The sequence below is a fragment of the Chamaea fasciata genome, unplaced genomic scaffold (assembly GCF_029207755.1).
Source record: "Chamaea fasciata isolate MVZ Bird 193981 ecotype frontalis unplaced genomic scaffold, bChaFas1.0.hap1 SCAF_2, whole genome shotgun sequence".
NCBI classification, from domain to species: domain Eukaryota; kingdom Metazoa; phylum Chordata; class Aves; order Passeriformes; family Sylviidae; genus Chamaea; species Chamaea fasciata.
This window is the reverse complement of record NW_027094087.1, coordinates 103,334,751-103,353,514: the sequence shown is the minus strand read 5'-3', so window position 1 is coordinate 103,353,514 and position 18,764 is coordinate 103,334,751. Positions and strand designations below refer to the sequence as shown.

At 39.5% G+C, this 18,764-nt stretch overlaps 1 protein-coding gene across 1 annotated transcript in view; it reads right to left on the bottom strand.

Annotated features, from left to right (window-relative positions):
* Positions 1–18,764, bottom strand: part of PDK3 (pyruvate dehydrogenase kinase 3) — a 54,906-nt gene that overhangs the window by 12,410 nt on the left and 23,732 nt on the right. Inside the window, exons 3-7 of the mRNA XM_066176961.1 lie at positions 16,464–16,535; positions 8,813–8,997; positions 6,645–6,734; positions 3,241–3,318; positions 1,040–1,116 (exon numbers count right to left, since the gene is read on the bottom strand). Coding sequence (XP_066033058.1) covers positions 1,040–1,116; positions 3,241–3,318; positions 6,645–6,734; positions 8,813–8,997; positions 16,464–16,535 — 502 coding nt within the window. The remainder of the gene's footprint in view (positions 1–1,039; positions 1,117–3,240; positions 3,319–6,644; positions 6,735–8,812; positions 8,998–16,463; positions 16,536–18,764) is intronic.

Genomic DNA, 18,764 nt, shown 5'->3' with positions numbered 1-18,764 from the left:
CAGTGAATTGCCCAGTTAAATGTTTACATTACAGCTTGTTATCCATAACTTTTATCTATTTTATATAGTCAGAGAAAAGAAACCAAGACTTTTTTTTTCCTGTGTGAAATCAAGGAAATATATCCACAGGATGAGAACACCCTTCACCTCCATCATGCAGTACACCAACAGTGATGTTCACCACAGAAAGCTAATTTTAATTCTCAACCTGGGTCACATAATGTTTAAGTTACCATCTGTCAGTCTGACTTCATGTTAACAGAGTTTCCACTGCCAGTCCCTCACAGTTCTTTACAGCTACAACTTACTGGCTTCAGCCTGTCTCATGACTTGTACCAAAAAGATACTCACATGTACCGTGCAAATTCTCATCTGTTCTGCCCCTAAACTAATGCTACAAGTGCCAAAAATGGGAGAAGACATTAATGAACATAGCTGCCAAATGTCAGAAATCAAACCCCAAAACCCAGTACTTTAAAAAAGTTTCTCTCTGGCCAAATACAAGTTTTCCCCTCAATTTCTGGTGTTCAGCTGCACCACTTAGAGAGCTAGTCTGTTCTTTCAAACCATGTAACAGCTCTCACATGTTCCATTTTCACTCTCGTTCCAATTATTCAGAAAACACAAAACGGAAACAAAGCATGTCATCTACACTATTCAAAGATACAGGGCCTGCCTTCACAATAAAGACACTGATCCTAACCAGTCCTCAAATATCCAATAAAGAAGCAAGCTCATAAAAACTGCAAGGTTATGAATATTCCATCACTGCAAAACCAGACTGTCGTGAGTGTTCTAAGTTAATAAAAAAAGCTACAAAAGCACAACAGAAGTGGGAAACCAGGCAGTTTTTATGTACACAAGGTCATAAGAGAGGGGCTTTAGTCTGGCTTTTAAACAAGCAAAACTCTAAAACTTAAGAATAAGCTTAAGAAAGGAAAAGTGAAATAACATTTAAGAGCTGTAACTGAAAGGAATCTCAGTTTCAAGAGTAATAGGGTTGCAAAACCCTCACAAATATTTAACAAGTGCAACCTACCTTGAATAATTCAAATAGCATATGAAACAAATGAGAAGGTACATAGACTACTTGAATAGGCTTGTTTGGAGCTTTAGCTAAAAAAAAAAGATAAATAAAAATGTCAAATCATTTTTCTTCAAAACAGTATTTTATAGCATTGCCCTTTACTAAAATAACATGAACATGTAGGCATAGACAAGTATGTAAGCATGACTTCTAATTTTCCCAGAGCAAAATTAGTTCCATGAAGTAAAAACATAAATTTTAGTCGCTGCTAACACCTGAAAGAACACATTATAATTGTGATCTTCAAATCCATCCAGTCAGCAGACTTTGTTTAGATACGAAACTTCACTAAACAGTGGTTGGTTTCATACAACAGTATATGTTAACCAAGAAAACTTTCCTACTTAAGTGGGAAACTTTCACATGCTCACATACTATTTAAGCACAATACCTGCTGCACAAAAAGATTCTTAAACTAAAGAAAAACCCACTGTTTAAACATTCTAAAAAACAACTACATATTTTCCCTTCATTAAAACACACAAAATGTAAGTATTCATAAAAATTTTCAGATATACTTCAAACAATTATCACAGCTTCCATATTCCAAACCATCACTGAATTAATGGTCCACTCCTGTCCCACTGTGAGTGTTTCAGCAGAGTCAGAGCCCCCTCAGCAGAGGGTTTGGCACAACTCTGAATGCCAGAGTGCTCATTGATTGATTGGGCAGGAAATAATACAGCTGCATTTATTACATTCCAGGACGGTTTTGGGGCTGAAGATGAAGTCATCCCTGAACATTCAAATATCTACTGGCATTAAATTATGCAGTCACAGAGAGTCAGACTGAGCAGCAGTTCAGACTGAAGGGAAGTCTCAAACTGTCTGCTTCATAAATTCCAGGAAGATATAAATATACACTGAACATGACTGGAGTCAACTTCATTCCTTTTGGCACTGAGGGCTGGTAATAATCCCAGTCATTATTTTAAGTGACATGGTACTGAAAACTCCTAAGAAAAGGAGAAGACCCAAACAATGCTCTGCAAGGCAGCTTGATATTTTATTCTGTTGATTTTGTCAGTCCATACGCCCATTCCTTTATGCCTCACTGAAACCAAGGCAAACTGACTCACACTTGTTTGAGGCACAGGGATAGAAAACGAGTTATTGTTGCTTTTGGGAGGTAATTGAAAAGTTGCTTTCCTCATATTGATAATAAGCTGCTTTAAAGGAAACACGTCATTCTCTTTCACTTTTTTTTTTTTTTAGCTCCAGCAACTTGGTTTCTCTTTTCACTTCTGCCTTCAGATGAATTTTGCATTGACTGATTCCTCCGCTGCAACACTCAGTACTTTTATCTCTAGAATCACTCAGTTTAAAAGGGGAAGGTCGAGTCCTTTGGTTTTGGGAGAGATGGGTGGCAATGCATCACTGCTGACAGTATCACCTTGCGTAGAGAAATATTTCTACACCACTCAGTAGTACTTTGAGCAACACATATTCCATGTATCACTCTCCCATTGAGTGTTACCTATTTCTGAGACTTTTGCAATTCTGCTGAAGTTTGGAACCATCTTAGTCTTATGTTTGGCTGCTGTCCAAAGTCTGGGAAATGATCACTTAGGAATTTTTAAAAAAAAACCAAAAAAATAAGCTCCCTTTTGTCAATAAAATAATGAACAAAAAGCACTCAATAAGCTGACAAGGCCTGTCTCATCAGTTTTGTGTCATCCAATTTTCGTCTCTGCAATCAACTTGAAACAGATTTTCATGTGAGAAGCTTATGACAGAATTTAAAGCATAGATTACCTAATAAAAATCGCAGTTTTGCCATCTTACACAGAAGGGCTCACAACTGTGTTGAGAGTGCCAGTGGAATTCATGGGTTTATAAGCATACTTCAGAATGAAACAAGTTTCAGTTCTGTTAGAAGATTAGAAGGCAGGCAGAAGGTTTCCTTCTCAGTTACAAGGAGTCTTGATTTATTTTCTTTAAAGTGATAGTGAATTTAGCAGATAGAACTCTGCATTCACCATAAAGAAGTACACATCATGATAAACTATAATTCAGGTGCCCATGTAGACGCATTAGAACAAAAGTAACTGCATAGTTCAAATTATAACTTAAAATTAATTAACAAAACTAGGAATCACAGACACCAGAAATACATTTTCTTGCGTACATCAGTTAAATAATTTCATAATTACCATTGAATTCTTCAACTTCCAGATCAGGTGCCACTGTATAGTACTGCTCACATAACATCTTAGCTGTTTCATAAGCATCTACAAAACAATAGAACAAACACTGATTTATCAAAATCTTCTAGCAATGACCAGCAGTGTTCATCCTCCCTGTGAAAGACCACAAATGGAACACTCACTTTGAGCTCTAGTTTACAAACATGAAGCTGGTATCCAATCTAATCCCTTTTTCTCTGTACACTCATAGCCCAGTTGTCAGGAAAGGGAAAACACTGTCTAAAGCTCTACAAAGAAAAGCACATTACTGGAGAAAAGCTATTTTCTTCTTTGTTTGGGGCTTAAAAACCAGAAGAATATAATCTTAGGCTGACCATAAAAATCTATGTATTTTTTATTTTCTAATGACAATTTAATACTTGTTCTTTCCATCTCAAGAAAAAAAAAAAAAGGATGACATTGCAGCTATAAAACACAATACTGTTTACAATACTTAATTTTCAAGGTTTTTTTGGGGAAAAGCTGGATAAGATTCTTCATTCCTTCCCACTGAACCAAAAATTACTCCCCCTGAAAATACCTCCTCATAGCCGAAATCAGGCTTTATGTATTGTTGAAGCACAGGTAGAATATTTAAGTTACCCTTTGTCACTAGAGGTGCCCCCTAAGGTTCAATACTGGGCAATATTATTTAACTTATCCATCAGTGACTTGCAGGAAGGGGCAGAGGCCTCCTCAGGGAGTTCACTGATGGCACTGAGCTGGCAGGAGTGGCTGACACCCCCAGAGCTGTGCAGCCCTTCGGAAGGGCCTTGCCAGGCTGGAGAGATGGGCACAGGAATGGTCTGAAATTCAGCAAAGGCCAATGCAGGGTCCTGCACCGGGGAGGGACAACCCCAGGCACCAGCACAGGCTGGGGGCCGACCTGCTGGAGCAGCTCTGCAGAGAAGGGCCTGGGGCTGCTGCTGGACAATGAGCTGTCCATGAGCCAGCAGTGCCCTGGGGGCCAAGAGGGCAATGGGGTCCTGGGGTGCATTAGGGAGAGCATTGCCAGCAGGTCAGGGAGGTGATCCTGCCCCTCCACTCATCCCCAGGAAGGCAGGTCTGGAGTCCTGTGCCTTGTCTCAGGACAAGAGAGACCTGGAGATCCTGGAGTGGGTCCAGTGGAGCACAACAAATATGATTAAGGGACTGGAGCATCTCTCTTACAAAGAGAGACTGAGGGAGCTGAGCCTGTTCAGCCCTTAGGAGAGAAAGCTGGGAGGGGACCTGATCAATGCCTAAAAATATCTGAGGAGGAGGTGCCAAGAGGATGGAGCCTTTTGGAGGCTCTTTTCTGTGATGCTGAGCAATAGGACCAGAGGCAGAAACTGATGCACAGGAAGTTGCAGCTGAACACAAGGAAGAATTTCTTCCCTGTGCAGTGAACGAGCGCTGGCGCAGATTGCCCAGAGGGTGTGGAATCTCCTTCACTGGAGATGTTCAAGAACCACCTGGGCAGAATCCTGTGCCATTTGCTCTGGGATGACCCTGCTTGAGCAGGGAGGGATGCTGGACCACATGATTTGCTGTGCTCCCTTCCAACCTGACCCATTCTGTAATTCTGTATTTGAAAGATTTCTTACTGGTTTCTTAGCAAATCTGGGTTAAACAGTCTGAGTGCAGTCTAACATTTAACCTTCCTCTAAAAGCCGACTCTTTGGCAGAGTCCTAAGACTCTGGAAGAGACTGTGGAGTTCAAAGCATGCTTCATGGTATGGATTGAGATTAAACACCAGTAACAGTGAGGGATCTATTGGTAAATCTCAAATTTGGCTCCATGAAAAAACCTGAATTCGCTGTCAGCTCAGAAGTCTTATTGCAGGACAGTCAGTGAGACAGAGATAGCCACCTCAGGCAGCACAAACACAACACTTGGTGTAGCTGCTTGAAGGAAGAAAGAAGTGGCTGTTTAAATCATTTCTTCATTGTCTGAAGGGCATACAGGGCTTATAGCAGCCACATAGAGTACCAAAATCAACATTTTAACTGATAAACTGCTCAGAATGCTGCCTGTGAACCAGAACACTTGGGAGCTAGCACAGCATACAGAACATAAATTAACCCCTCCAACAATTCTACAAGGAAAAGGCCTCAATCGCCTTGACTCCCTGACAGGACTACGCAGCCCATGTCTTCATGAACATTTCATTTCTTTGAAAAGCAACTCTGGACACTGTTTGTTATGCCCTTGTTTGGTCAGTGTTGTGTATGATCTACTTTAGCTACTTGCTTGAAAACTGGACTTAGCACCTTCTGACACTATGCACTCCCCTGACCAGGGCAACAACTGTGAATCCGATGAACAAAATTGATTCAAATATTGCTATTAGAAGGCAAAGCTAAATAAACAATATGGCTGTAACATATAAAATGCTGAGGCCAAAGTGGAGCAAGGTCAATCAAAAGGAAAAAAAAAAAGCTGCTGAAAAAGGCTACCCTAGGAGCCAAGAAGGGCTACAAAAAAAGCTGTTACAGAACTGTAAAAAGCATTACAAAGTGAGTTATCATCCAGGTCGGACTTTGAGATAAGAAAGGCTTCTCTCTCTCTCAGCCTTTGGTGAAGTGAAAGTGAAGGGGACATTCTTCCCCCATTGCGGTAGCACAAAGAGCAGTAAAGGACAGAGCCTGGAATTCTCTCCTACAGCAAGACCTGCATTTTTCTATTTGCAAATAGATACACCCAGAGTGTAAACCTTCCATGGAGAAGTTCTTGAAGCAGCCAGCATTGCCTCATGCCTCCTTGCTAGCATTCTGAAAGCATGTAAACATTAACAACACACAGCAAACAGGACTTCCAGTGTGACTGTGCCTGGTCAGTCAGGTACAACCATCACATCCATGTCTTCTGCAGGAGACAAAACAAGCTGTGGTATAATCAGATGACAGAGGAAAGTGGAGTTTCACTGGCATATCTGTACACCTGGGGACATTTTACTGAAGGGCCTAGCTAAACAAAATTAAACAAAAATGGAAATTTCACTTAGTCTCAGTTTTCTGTAATACCAGCACGTGATACAAAAGCAGTACATGAGAACCTGCTTCTAAGTATTTCAGGAAGAAAACATCTAAAGTTTAACAAAACATTTAGACACTTCATCTGATACTTAAAAGTACAGATTAAGGCTATTAAAAATCAAATTGTTTTCTTAGTTCTGTTAACAGACCAAAAATTTTTCTCTTCTCAATAATGAAGACATTAGAAAGTGTCAACAAGCCCAGGGCTTTATTGTGAGCAGAACTTACATTTAACAAAATAAGAAAAAAAGAAATGGATTTAAATCACCTTCAGTTTCTTCTATCTCATTAAAATATTTCTGAATATTTTAAGTTGGGGGATTTCAGTAACAAAAATATTAACTTCATCTTACCTTTAACCACCTCTGCCACATCACAATTAGGATCAATACTTCCAATGTGCTTGGGATGAGCAGGATTAATATCTCCACCAAACAGCAGTGCTAAAATAAAAAAGAAATGGTAGTAAATTATTTATTACCCTTGAGGCAGGCCAGAAAGTTTGAACCTGATGGTATCTGAGATTTACTGGATACTGCATCATTTTGTAAAAAGTGTACTCCAGCAAATTGCCAGAATCCTTGTTTAAGAAGACTACTTGTCTGACTGCTCATCTTCCCTTTTTTTTATTTTCAGTTTTTACAGTTAAGACTAGCCAGCATTCATGATGTAGGAGGGTTAAGGTGAAAACCTGCATTTCAAAGCAGATTATCAAGAATTAAATAAAATTAAAATGTAAAACACTTCATTCCTACTGTTAGGCCAGAACAGAAGCACTCACAATGAAAACATTAGAGTAAAAAGGTGTGTGGAACTGTAAGGCATCACTAAAAGCCTTTTACACTCACCTAAGCTGCAATTTCACAGAGGTCTCACTCACTCACTCAACTCTCTCCCTGGATCTCAGTAGTATGATTCCCTCTCCCTCTTTGTACAATGGTCTGGTACTCATCAGACCCTTCATCAAGAGTTTAAAGACGACTCTCAAAGAAGTAGAAAGGTTTTGTACTTCATTTCAGGAGTGATTTTCTGCCATTTTAGCAAGTTAGTGAGCTCTGACATGAAGCAGGTGCAGCATGAGGTGAGCAGAAGTCTAGATCTGAAAGCTTTTCCTACCCTGGGCACAGCAAGCTCCCACACTGGGCACTGTGTCCTGCAGAACAGTGCAGTAGGAAACAGCCTGCCAGGAATGTAGGAACAGAAATGCAAACTATGTAAAAACTTGAGTTTGCAGTCTGCTTTCCAATTACCTTTTTCTTCAGTGCTTCAAGATTAATATTTGCCATCACAGACAGACCACTAACACTGCTAATACACAGACATTACACAAGGTTAACTAAACTTAAGGCATCTACAAGCAGTTTTAAGCTCCAACCAGTAAAAGAGGAGGAGCCATAGGAAAAGCTAGTTCAGTTCAATGAATCAAGTTTAGTATTTTAGAATTAGTGCAAATTATGCTAGCACTCAGCCCAAGAATTCTATTAGGACAATGTCTGTACTCTATTGCCAGAACTCCTCTATGGCTAAGAAAGCCTTTTAATTTGGTGTTATGTTTAGGTTCTGCCCAGGTGCAAGTAAAGAAAAAGCTGTACATTTATCTCATTTTGTATGCTTTGCCACATTCAAGTTACCTGTACACACACAGCAAGGCATTTGTTAGTCACATGACAGGTTACTGGAAAGACACAGCTTGTAGTGAAACTCCAGCATCCGCATTATCTGTAGCGTACAACAATTTCTAAGAGCTCAGAAAAGAATACTGAGCAGAGAATGAGGCTCTAGAGCTAAAAGGCACAACACACTAAAACAGATCAGAAGACTGTCCTTAACTTTACTCAGATCACTTTCTGCATGGTTGCACATACTGGTTAATAGGAGCTGTGCAAGTAACTCCCTTCACTCTGCAATACGAATATAAAAAAGTGAGGTTATTAGTAACAACAAATGAAACAGAACCTAATGACAAAAGATGACTAATTCCAGAATTTATCCATAAATAGGAAAAAGGAAGAAAGGAAAGACAAGAGATATAATTTAAAATTTCAGTTAGAAATACTCAACCTCTTTAGAAGGCAAGAAAGTTTAGATAACTTGCTGGAAAAAACAGTATGTATAGTACCTAACCTATTCAAACTTTACAGCATCTTTGCATTTCATTATGATAAATAAATATGAGCTCTACAAACTATGTTGAAAGCTTTGTGAGCAGGAAGACACAGCTACTCTACTACTACCTAAAACTACTTCATGTATCACTTCACATACCACCTCGGCCAACAAGACTAAAAAGCGACAGCCACACCAACAAAGACTGACAATTCTAAAAGAAAGCACACTAGTGTTTTGGATTCATTTCTGATCATTGCAAAGTACCAAATTAACTAGTTGCCAGTATACCTTTTGCCATAATTAGCACAGAATAGTCGTGAGTACAGAAAAAAAAATACAAAACAAAGCTTCACCTTCAGGTTTAGGAGCAATAACTAAGGAGTTTTCAAAGAAGAGGAAAGCAATTACTTACTGTGCTGGTTAATAAGCATACGGAAAGAGATGCGGTTGGTGTAGAATCTATCTAGAAAATACTGGATGTTACTGCTTACAAATGGATCAAAGCCGTATTTCTCCTTGTATTCAATCACCCCTTGCGCCATGGTTGGAACCACGTCATTGTGTCTGTTCCTGACTTTAATTAAAACATCTAAAAAGCTGCAGGAAACAAAATTAGGAGCAGGTCGTTAGAAATAAAATTAAACTCAACAACAGCATAACCATATTATCTGTTTACTATGCCTCCCAGTAAATAACAAAGTATCAGAGGGAAAATACAAAAATACAGCACCTAAACAAGCCAATTTAAAGAAAAGTATTTTATCAACTTATCACTCACAAGATCTGTGAAGCATTTAGAGTCCCAAATTAAGTTATTCCTCTCCCAAATATTCCTTGAAATTAAATCAATCTCTCTTCAACATTGATGGATAGCAAAAGATTCTCTTTCACTGCCATCATATGCACTACTGTAACTGTCATCCCCTGCAACTTCTAACAGTAGCTGGGAGATTGGAAAAGAAACTCAGGAAAAAACAACCTGACCACCCTATATCATTTCCTTGGAAAAGTTTGTGTTTTCTTCCCAGCACTTCAACCCATGCAGTGAACTCTGAATTTCCTTCACCTGGCCTCCGTTGGGCTTAGTTAGGATGTCAGGACAGGTAATTGTGTGACTCCTGTTCAGTTTCCTCTGACACCACTGGATGGCAGACCGAATACAACAGAGCTCTCCTCCGGAGCCCGGCAACTTTTAGGAAAACACTCCACTTCTTTTAACAAGTATTTCCTTTGAAATAGCATGGAGGAGTTCTATTTCTCCTGCCAAGGCAGCTCAACACCTATGATCTTCAATGTGCTCATCCTTTTTTCCCCCACATGCAAACCCATACGTACTTGAAATATCAATTATTAATAGCTTTCTAAAGCGGAAACATGGAAAATCATTACTACTCAACTCTGATATATTCTCCAGTATTAAATTAATGTTAATACCACAATGTTTATGTAATGCTGTTTTAGAAAGTGCAAATGGTGAAATGCAGCTTTCCAAAGAAAACAGAGCTGGAGGACTTGTTCAGCTATGTCTGCATCTGCAACTCTACAGATCCTTTTCCAAAAAAAAAAATCAACAGAACATTCTTTGTAGATTTATAACGAACACTGAAAAGAAATGTATTAATTATTTTTATCAAAAGTAGAATATACACCAGCTAATAAAAGAATCACAGAAATCATTGAAAGGTCATCTAGGTCCAATTCCCCTGTAAATGAGCAAAGGAAAGAACAAAGACCATTGGTCAACACATTTAAATCAGATGTTTTCTTCCTTTTCAGCACCACTTAGGCAAGACAGAATGTTTTTTAATACCATTCTTAACAAGTGATACACTTTTAAAATAATTTCTCCCACTCTACACGGCCAGCTGCAAAGGAATGTAGGATTCCTTTTTACTAGTTTTTTCCTTATCCTAAGTCTAGCTACGAGTTTTTGCCTGTGTGTTAACAAACAGTTCAGCAATCTTTCAACACTACTCTGTTGCATAGAAAATGGGGAAGTTTTAACTGCCTAATTCCCCATTCTAAATACTATCAAGGTACATAACGACTGTTCTCTTACTCACTGGTCTTGCTGACTGGGCAGCTTAGAATATTTAAAGCTTAAAAAGGTTTATAGACCTTTAATGCTTCTTGAGTCTTGACTCTGTGTGATCTGTTACCTCTGAGAGGTGATGTTAGAGACTGTTGCCTGGCTGTACTTGTGCTGCTTCTCTGTTTCTGAGCAACAAGACCCTAGTGAAGAGCAGAGCTGGAAGCAAAGTTCGCAGTTACATCTGAAATAGAACTGACAGCACTCTCTCCTAACTGTTGTTTGCTCTGCTGTTTGTTTTTAAATACCTCCACTTTCCACAATATACACCTGATGCCAAGAGGGCAAACTGTTCACAGATATCCCACTACCAAAGTGCTTAAATGCACACAGCATGCCAAAGGGCAAAGGGCTTAGGTTTATCTGCTACAGACCGGCAAAATCATAGCTGAAGCTTGTCAGCTTATAACTAAATATGTAATAAAGGAATGCCTCATTATTGCACTATGACAAGACTCCTGTTCCATCTTCCAAGATAACTGAACTCACTCACACATTTCCATCAAGCAGATGCTTTTAAAGGAGCAAACACAAGAATAGAGGCACATTTCAAAGTAGCAGAGCAGAAATCAGAACACATCTCCTTAATCTTAACACTCATTCCTTACAGTCCCTCTATCTGCTATACCCCTGAAAGCCACAAAGCTTTTACTGTACTCAAACTGTGGGAAACCATATTAAAGAATTTTTCAACTGCTTATGGGATTAACTGGGAATACTCCAAAACAGCTCTGAAAATTGTGTTTACCAATTATTTTTTTGTCCACAATTCTATTTTCAAAACCACGAAGAATAAATAATGCAGTTGGTTTGACAAATTAGAAATTATTAATAAGAAGCTACTTCAGTTAAGTGAGCTTCTGTGGTTTCTGTATTAACAGAAGAATACTTAAGGCATTACCACAGGTGTTAAGTAAACGAAGGCTAAAAAATTTTACAAACACAGGAAATAACTTGTGTTGTGAGATTCATTAATTAACTTCCTAATAACCTGTATATATTACTCTATTTTGATCTATCATTACAGTGCAAGAAAACAAGGATAAAAAAGTCATATAAAGACAAAAGGAATTTTTTTAGTCTCTCTTATGGATAGTATTACCTGAAAGATGACAAACACAAAAGTGATGAGTAAAAACCCTTTTATATGCAACAAATGCAATGATTTGGGTTTTTTCTGATTGGCTGCTCTTTTTTGAATCAGTGCTTGCTGGCAGCTGAGTATCACCAGAAAGAGGTAAGAGTTCACACTCTGAAAGATTTCTCTACTAGAAAGTGTATCTACTCCAAAGTTCAAAACTAATTAAAGCAGCATTTCACATTATGTAAAAGTAACAAAGTGGTACCTCTTTAATCAGATATACTCCACTGTTTACTTAGCTCAAACTGCTTACAGAACCACTATTTTAACTGCAATGCTGCAGAAAGGAAGGCTCCTTGTTTACCAAGTTCCTCATGAGTGTTATCTCAGACATGCTGATGGCCTCAGCGGCTCCCAGCTCCAGGACACTCCCCCACACACCCTCCCTTGAGAAGGCTACAAAGAGAGAAATCAGCAAAGAAACTCGAGGGTGTAGAGGCTGCACTAAGTGTCCTTTGAGAGCACATGTGAACAGCATGTTTTACAAACCCTTCAATTATGGAAACACAGCTTCAACCTCTGTGTTTACTGGAGTGTGACATCTTAGGAAATTTCCAACACTTCTGCCAGCTTGCACCCTTCACCAAACGTGGACACCTTATCTTAGGGCTCCTGTTATCACTCTGTTTGGCAGAACTGCAGAAAAACTTCCACCTGACCTCTCCACAGCTCAAAAAAGGTAATTATGTTATCAAAAAGGTAAAAGTAACCTGCCATTTGGCAAATGCCCATACTACTGACAGTGACAATAATGTGGCAATGCTGCAGTGAGGCTTCATAAGGCCTGCTAGCCAATAGAAAGCAACAGAGAAACTGAAATGCTTCATTAGAACAATGCCAAGGGGAAAAAAACCCTCTTCAAAGGATTTTGTCCAATGTTCATGAAAAGGTAACAGTGATGAACATTCATCTGCCCTTCCACTAGGAGCAGAGAAAAACTGGGCCACTCAGAAAAACATCAACTTCAGTTTAGTCTCTGCACCTACTCCTATAACCACTCGCCCTCTCCATTGCAGGGGCACTGCTGCCTTTGTTGGCCACACACTGTAACATTTTAGGGACCACAGAGCTGAACGCGGGCTCTTCTTCCACTACATCCATTTCCCAATTCATTTCATTGTGTGGCTTCATACACAGCTGCGCCAGTACATGGATGACATCTATAATACTGTGACACTAATATAGAAAATGGTTTCCTCAGAAAGAGACAAACTCTGAGAATACCAGAGCAGGCTCCCCACACAAGCAGCGATAAAACCACAAATAGTCAGGGGACAGTTTTCTGTCCAGCTGATGAAAGCATTGCACCATTTTAGAAAACAGTAGTTGAAGAACTACTGCCAACATTGATAGAGTACATCTGTGGATATCCACCCTCCTTGAAGGAGCTCCCCTTCCCTCCTCTGCTACTGTTACCCTGATTAGCCAGAACAGAAACTGAAGTCCACCTCAGCTGAGGAAGTCCAACAAGGCACTCTCTAATTTCCAAAAATCAACTGCTCTTTTATTCTTCATGTTTTTGAGTGTCTGAGGTGGATACCATGTTCAGCTCCAAAGAGAAGCTGCAGGGATGGTACTGGAACAAAAGCACTTCCACACAGGCAAGACTGGCATCTTGTGACACTGATTAAGCTAAAGGAAGAAGAGATGGGGGCCATCATGAAATGCCTAAATCACCTGATGGCCCACAGGCCTCGGACAAGGATGGGCATTTGATGACCAAAGGATACAAGGTTGGGTCTGCTGTTCTACAAGCCATACATGCTGTAACATTAAGATGTAAAATGTGCTGTTCTGCAGCATGTTCCACACAGGAACAGGAGAGGGGAAAGGAGCCAAGAGATGAAGCTGCTCCAACCCCTTGTTAGAGGATGCTCTTGGCAAGGTACTCAGCAATACCCCACAGATACTGCCTGCACAAGAAAACCTTTGGTCCAAAGGACCAGACATACCTTATAACCTTCCAGGTTTTTCTTTAAGCAAACCAATCTGGTTGAAGAAAAGAACTATTCCTATTTATGCATCCCTAAAGACACTTGAAATCCCAGACAGTGGCTCAAATTCCATATGTGCCAACAGAAAAGAAAACTTTTATGCAAACTTAAATGGACTCAGAAATTAGGGGGGTTTCCCCACTGAAAGCAGCTCATTTAACTACCAGCATTCCTGATACTTTCTGACCATAAGACATAAAAGTAGGATAAGGCTAGGTAGCAGCAACATGGGATACTGACACAGGAGTTGAGAAATTTGTTAGATTTATCTGTGGGTTATTATAAGATAAATATGGACATAGTTAAGAGTGTTTTTGAAAGACATAGTTTGCAAAGAATATTATAAAAATTCTAGTTACACCTCAATATGCAATTAAATGGCATGGCCTTCAATAAGTTAGGAAGAGATGACAACCCAGAACAGGAAAGTAAATCTGAATTTCTAATCTTAGATAGCCTATCCAATACTGCCAAAAAGAACGAATCTGCTCTTTAATCAGATAGTACATTTTTAATGTCTTTTCACAGATGCAGTATAGAAGACAACTCCTGCTATCTAAGATCCTAGCTGAACTTCACCTTAATACGTAGCAATAAATTCCTTAATGCATCCTTATTATATGTACTTAATTACACAGAATACAATAATTGCAAGATTTCAAAGCTTTTAACAAACAGTTATCCTGAACGATATTGATATTTGCTTCATTATGAAATATTTGTTCTACCATACTCATATAGAGCATCATAAACGATATTTGCAGTTGCCACGGAACAATATCAGGAATGTCATATCCATATGGCAGAATCAGATAATTCATGTGTTAATTATGAGACTCTAAAAATAGCTCTCCAAGAGAACTACTCATTAGCCTTTACAAATATATATTTATTATACTGTGATCTACCATGAGCCTCTGTAGTTCATTAAAAGCTGAAATTCAGTTACCTAAATACAGGTCACCAAAGATGGTTTTAGAAGCTACATAACCACCTTGCCTCAACCCACACATCCAGGACATTACAGGCTTAAGAGGACCTGTGCCAAGCTCACTCAGGTGTTTGGGACAGCTCACGCCATCTCAAAGGCAACAGACACCTAAGTTTTGGTAACTTAATTCCATAAAGGAAAGCCTGCAGATAAACTAGTCACAAACAGAAATTCCTGTGTCATCAGCAAACGGTAAATACAGAATCAGAAAATGTAACAGCTAGAGGCGGTTGAAAAATTAATTTATCCTTACAGAATAAGCACACCTAGAATGCCACTAAAAACTATCTAATGTATTTATAAAAGCTTTTAAAATGGGATGCTCTACAGCCTTCAGTCTGTTCTCATTAATATTACAATCTTTACTTTTTGCCCTGCACACATTCTCAGCTTCAATATAAACCATACATTTTTTAATTCTCCACTTCTTCAACTAGAGCAACCAATTATCCTTTATTATAGTGACCTTATTTTTTTGGCACACGCAGACTTCCAGTGTCTCCAGTATCTTTTTTTGCCAGTCTAAACAAATGCCTTCAGCATTACTCAGAAGTGGAACTATCCAAGTCTCTAAATCTTGTTCCTTTCACATCAGTACTGTCCATGAGTGTTTTAATTTCTTAAAAGGTAGTACCCAGAACTGCAGGCAGCATTCCAGCATAGTACTCACTCTGAGTAAATGGTTACTTTCTCCTTGTTCAATAGCACTACAATTCAGTCAGTCTGTAATCCTTATGGCTCCTTCTACAGCTCTGCCATGCAGGTAACTTCATATTCCTGCACTTGAGCTTCTCCTACATGTATTGGTTGAAACACAAAAGCTAAAGTGTTAAGATCTCAGATAACATGCCCACAACCAATAGAGTACAACATTTGAAATACAGCATCTCCCAAAGCCCTTATTAAACCTAATGTAACATCACGGTTAATGTATCTGAAGTTTGCTAACAGCCACACACTGCTTTTGCACAGCACAGGCCACACGCTGCACAAACACAGCAAGATGTTTTATGAAACCCTCTATAAAGCACTGCTTGACCATGCAGGATTTCAGACCTTAAAAAGAAATCCAAAAGACAAACTACACTAAGCAAGCTAATTAATGGAATAAAAAACCTGCAAGAAGTGATATCCTGAAACAAAGTTGACTGCTATAGGTACAGAGTAACAACAGATCCTGGTGTTGGAGGCGGGAGGTGTGTGTTTTCCTTGTTTTGTTTTCAAGTCTCTGATGTGCATGTTCCACTTGCTGTTCTTACATGTGGGTCTCTTCTCTGTTTTATGTATACACATTTCAAGGAAACATCCTAATGGCAATTTCAATATGATTTTGCTGATAAAGAAAATTGGCTAAGTTTTCCTTTCTTCTCAAGTAATGTTATTCAGTAAGGTAGGTGAACACCACTAATTCAAGTCCATTAAAAAGCTTTAAGATAAAAACAATGACTGACACATTAGAATGCCTTCAAACCAAAAAAGAACTATCAAACTATTAACGTGTTAACATACCCTATACACAACAGAGGACTAAGCTCACTGTATACTAAAATGACATTTTAGTCTTAGGTATCTGATATGCAATTATAGTCTCACACCAACGTTGTCTTCTCAATACCGCCTTGGAGGAAGCATTTAATGCCATTTCTTAAACTACTGGTCTGCATAAATACAAAATATATTGTCCAAAAGCACTTAGATACCTACATTCTACTTCAGATTACAATTCTGGCTTTCACCATAAATATTCTACCTTACAAATAAGGTAACTGTTTTCCTATAGTACAAAACCACTTGGTGTTTGAGACAATTATTTTAAAATGGACTGTTAGAAAAAAATAAATTACTCACTCATCCAGAACATGAGGATCCTCAGGACTTTTATTTTCGTATTCTAAAAGCTCAAGGAAACTCTGCATGTACCTGAAATAAGCAAAAATTATAAGAAGAGAATTAAAATACTTAAACGTGAAATAATTTCAAATTTCTTTAATTTTAAGACTACAGGGTCATGTAAAAGTAATAGATGCACAGTACACAGTCCTCTGCAAAGACTAAAAGTAAGTGGGATGCTGCAACAAAGGGAAAGAAAGCAACTTCAATATATTAAGTTAAAAAGTATTACTTACAACCTTACAGTCTGCAATTCAGGAAACTAGCTATATAAATCAAACGGAAGTTAACAGAAGCAAAACCCCTCCACAGGTACGTCTGTAATTTCAGGTAGTTTGTCCCTGTATTTTGATTGTTCCGCTCACCCACTCTGTACAGATGTTAGTTTGTTCCCACATCCCTCAGAGAGAAATCCAACTTCTCTTTCAAAACAAAGCTCAGGGGAACACTCCCCAAAAGGCACAGTAACAGGACTGCACCAAGCTGGTCCTACCAGAGTACTCCAGGAGCGCACACCCATTCACACACTCCCACAGCTCCCCTGCGTGACACAGCCCTCTGTTTCACAAAATCCCTCTTACACAACACAGCTGTCTCCTGCTCAGACATTTGGTTCACGTGAGATTAACCAAGGCTTAGAGCCCCAGAGGTACCACAGAGAACCCAAATCAAAACCCCTCACCATGAAGGTGGCCAGCCTGCTCTGTAGGACACTGGCCCAACACCAGTATAAATTCTGCCACCTCACACAGAGCACTGCGTCTCAGGGCGGGGTATCACCCCTGGAGTAGATGCATTCAGCAGCACAGATGGAGCTTCAAGGACTACAGAACCAGGACCTATTTCCTGAGGTCAATCACACACCGTATCAATCACACACATAAAAGGGAGAGTTCCAAGGTTACCCTCCCTGCACTCCTGGTTAAAACACAGACACTCAAACGACAATATCAACACTGATCAGACGTTAATGAGATGTGTGTGTCAACAGCTCCAACTCCCAGCAGTAGTGAAAGAGACAGATGAAAAACCAAACAAAACTTTCTTGCACACAGAAAACAACTAATTGAAAGGTCCAAACAGCTAAAGCGAACACAAGAGAGAAAAGATAACCAAACAGCCTACACAAGGAAACAGCTAAACAGGTAACCAAGCCTGTCCCTTTTCAGCAGCAGCTACCCAGTGTATTAGGTCAGTTCAACAAAATGACCTGTGCATAAGCTCTTTTGGTAGCAGTTCTATGTTAAGACCAGCTTAATAAGGATATGAAACTTCACCCTGCATCTTCAAGCTACAGTGAAGCTTAGGACAGCACTGTTGTCTATGTGACTCCCTCTACAACATGCCACTTTCCCCACCCTCATTTCAAGCTGCAGGCACAGGTGACTGACATTCCTCAGGGACACAGATATTTTCAACACCATCAGCACAGGAACACCAGCTACTGTGCCTCAGTGCATTTGTGCCCTCCTGCAAACACCAGGAACCATTAGAGAAATCCCCCAAAATTTTGTCACTTACAAGTAGGGCATGCAGCTCATACCTCTAGTACTGCTTATTTTAAAAGATGTTATTTTATGCTGCTAAGAGATGGCACCGGTTCACAACCATCACACTCTGAACTTGGCTGATTCACAATGCAACAAGTAAATCATGATCGTGCTCACTCAAAGAGGCACATGTTCTTCAGCCCCCATCTGTCATCATATAGTACCATGAAACTCCTGGTGCTGAAAGGCACCACCACACTTGAGAAGCAACACAACAGGTTGTTTTTAATACAGAGCTCCTACCATAAATGTCAAGCATCACCAATCTCGTGCAGACACAAAGATAAAACAGCAGTGAATGCTGCTGGTACTGAAGGTAGCTGATACCTGATTTTCGTACTGTGTGGATTTGACTGGTTGCCTGCCATTACTGGAGAAATTATGGAAACAGGCAGTGCTTTTCCTTTAGAGTTCTCTCCTTCTGATTCTAAAGTAAAGAAAATACTACTTTAGAAGTTAAGTCCATTAGCAAAAGCACTGTATCCAGCAAGTTAGCTCAGAGAAAAGGTGAACTTCAAACCTAAGTTACTCAATTTCTTCCAAGCCTGTGTCTAAACCAAGCTAGAAAAAAGAGTCACTTCATGTCAAATGACCTTAATCCACCGCTCAGTGCCTACCACTGTACATCACCCAGGCTGGGATGTTGTTACACCTGTGTCTTAAGCCTCTGAATAAAAACTCGGAGCTGCAAATGCTGAACAACTTTTTC